The 2,567-nt window shown below is 38.2% G+C and overlaps 1 protein-coding gene across 1 annotated transcript in view; it reads left to right on the top strand.

Moving 5' to 3' along the window:
• LOC106467866 (twitchin-like) overlaps positions 1-2,567 on the top strand; it is a gene marked incomplete at both ends in the record, with an annotated part of 159,370 nt that overhangs the window by 135,486 nt on the left and 21,317 nt on the right. Inside the window, 1 exon segment of the mRNA XM_013928247.2 lies at positions 1,849-2,048. Coding sequence (XP_013783701.2) covers positions 1,849-2,048 — 200 coding nt within the window.

The following is a 2,567-nucleotide window of genomic DNA, read 5'->3' as shown; positions in this document are numbered from 1 at the left end:
TGAAGTGGAACTAAATACAGATATCAAAGCAGAACAAGAGAAGGACCAAGATTTGAAGCCAATAATTGATTTTCTAAAAGCAAGTGTTTCGCACCCTTCTTGGGAGAAGGTGTCTAGTCTAAGCCCTGTGACAAAGCACTATTGGGTGCAATGGGAGCAGTTGAAGCTTGAAAATGGTATTCTTCTCCGGAGATGGGAAACTACAGATGGGAAAGTGACGACTTGGCAAACAGTTATACCGAGGAAGTTACGGGAAGTTGTGCTGCGCCAGTCCCATGATAATTTAACAGGAGGACATCTCGGAATTAAGAAGACATTGAGTCACATACGACAACGATTTTACTGGATAGGTATGAGGAGAGATGTGGAAAAATGGTGCAAGACATGCCATACATGTAGTACTAAAAGGGGACCCAAGCATAAGAGACGCCCAAATGATGAAGAGTTGCCTGCGAATATGTCAGAGCTTGTGGAAGTGTTATCGGAAAGGATGGATGATATTCACCATCAAGTGCGTACAAACTTGAAAACGTCTGCTGATTCGATGAAGTTGGCTTATGATAAGAGATCTACTGAGGTCAGCTTTGTACCAGGGGACAAGGTATGGTTGTATAATCCCAGGAAGACCAAAGGGAAGTCTCCTAAGTTGTCTTCTCCATGGGAAGGCCCATATGACATAGTGGATCGTATCTCAGACGTGACTTTCCGGTAAGCCAAAAGTGGTGCATGCCAACAGATAACGCCAAAGCCACGGTCCAGGGTTTTCTACTTCGTCCCAAGTGAAATGTGGCTTCTTCAGGTGGCACGTCTTCAGCAGCGTCATTTGTTCTACCATCGAAGAAGAAACTCTACTCAGTTTTGAGAAGGGTAACAGTGAAGCTCTTGGTGAAGTTACTACCACTGATGTGACTGTTATCAATGATGGGACATTAACTGATGAAGCAGATGAACCCCACATGAAGCAGAAGCCAATGAGACGGAGACCAGTACGGATGAAGATACGTCCCATAAAATTAAGACAAAATTACAATTCAACAAAGTCTCTTTGTAATTCTGTACAGTTAATTAAGTTATTGTTAATTGTTATTGGTTTATCATATGTGGTTATTGTTCGGGACGAACAATATTAAGGAGGGGGCAGTGTTGCATCAGCGAGTCACATGACTACTGTGACGCCACGTTTCTAGAACTATCCTGTACTTTGGCAAATGCTCTAGTATTTACTGGATATGGGGTGGTCGGGTATATAAAAGAGGGGGACAACGTGATGCGGTAATGTGTGTATAGACAGTGAGTAATTGAACTGCAGTCAGAGGGCACGAGAGACGTTACAGCGTTTGTTTAGCGCGATTGTTGAAGTTGAGTGTATCGGTAAAGTTATATTCGGAAAGAATAAACCAGTTTTATTAAGAAAGGACTTGTGTAGCTTAAGTTTCGTCGGAACGAAGTTACGGAAAATCAATTAACAAACGGAGACGTAACACTGTGTATGTATAGAATGTAACTAAATAGCTACTCTGTATTTTTCAATTTATTATGGCAGTTAGTCAACTGTTACAACATATTTTGAAGTTATGATAACAAGTTTTTGACAATTTAAAAATAATTAGAAAACTCAACTTGACTAACTTCTTTATTAAAGGAAAAATAGAATGATACAGTATCAATAGTATTAAAATATATAGTGAATGCTACTTTGTCTCACAAAAATATGTTGATACTGACATTTAACTTTTATGCTGTTTGTTTTACAAAAATATGTCAGTCCTAATGTTTAACTTTTATGCTGCCTTGTTTCACAAAACGTATGTCAGTAATACTGACATTTCACTTTTGTGTGTTTTATAGCCAGAAAACATAATGTGTCAAACTCAGAACAGCACAGATATCAAACTGGTTGATTTTGGTCTTGCCACAAAACTGGAACCTAATGAAGTTGTGAAAATCTCGACAGGCACAGCAGAGTTTGCTGCCCCTGAAATTGTAGACAGAGAACCCATTGGGTTTTACACAGACATGTGGGCAGTGGGAGTCCTGGCTTATGTCCTGTAAGTAGCTTAAATAAGATGCTTTCTATGGTCATATGAACATGGTCTGTTGTTGAAATGTGAAGTATTGACACCCTCATATGGGCTAGAGATTTCATAGATATTTGAATGTCACTGTTGTTTCTCTTGTAAGCTTTAGTAGTGTATTACCCAATATTGTTCGATCTAAACTGTGAAGAAGAAAAGGTCAAGAAAAATTTGTACCTTTCCATTGAGCAGAATTACATTCTCAGCACTGGTCAGCAACATGTTTAGCTAATGCACCACTAGTACTGAAGTAGTTTGTAATAGAAAGAAAATGGTAGCTATAAGTAAAAAAACCAGGTTGGCTCACAAAGAATTTAAGAAATAAAATTAATGAAAAGCATCATAAATTTAAGAATTATTAAATTTTACTTTTTCTTTGGTTTTTACAAATGAAGATTTAACCCGATGACTACCGGCTACTAACTTTCTTAGTAGGCAATGCAAGTCTTGCTGTATTTCATTCCAACAATAAAACTAGTAGACGAATATTTT

Source organism: Limulus polyphemus, unplaced genomic scaffold (assembly GCF_000517525.1).
Source record: "Limulus polyphemus unplaced genomic scaffold, Limulus_polyphemus-2.1.2 Scaffold2772, whole genome shotgun sequence".
In the NCBI taxonomy this organism is placed as follows: domain Eukaryota; kingdom Metazoa; phylum Arthropoda; class Merostomata; order Xiphosura; family Limulidae; genus Limulus; species Limulus polyphemus.
The sequence above is the reverse complement of the archived record's forward strand: the minus strand, read 5'-3'. Positions and strand labels throughout refer to the sequence as shown.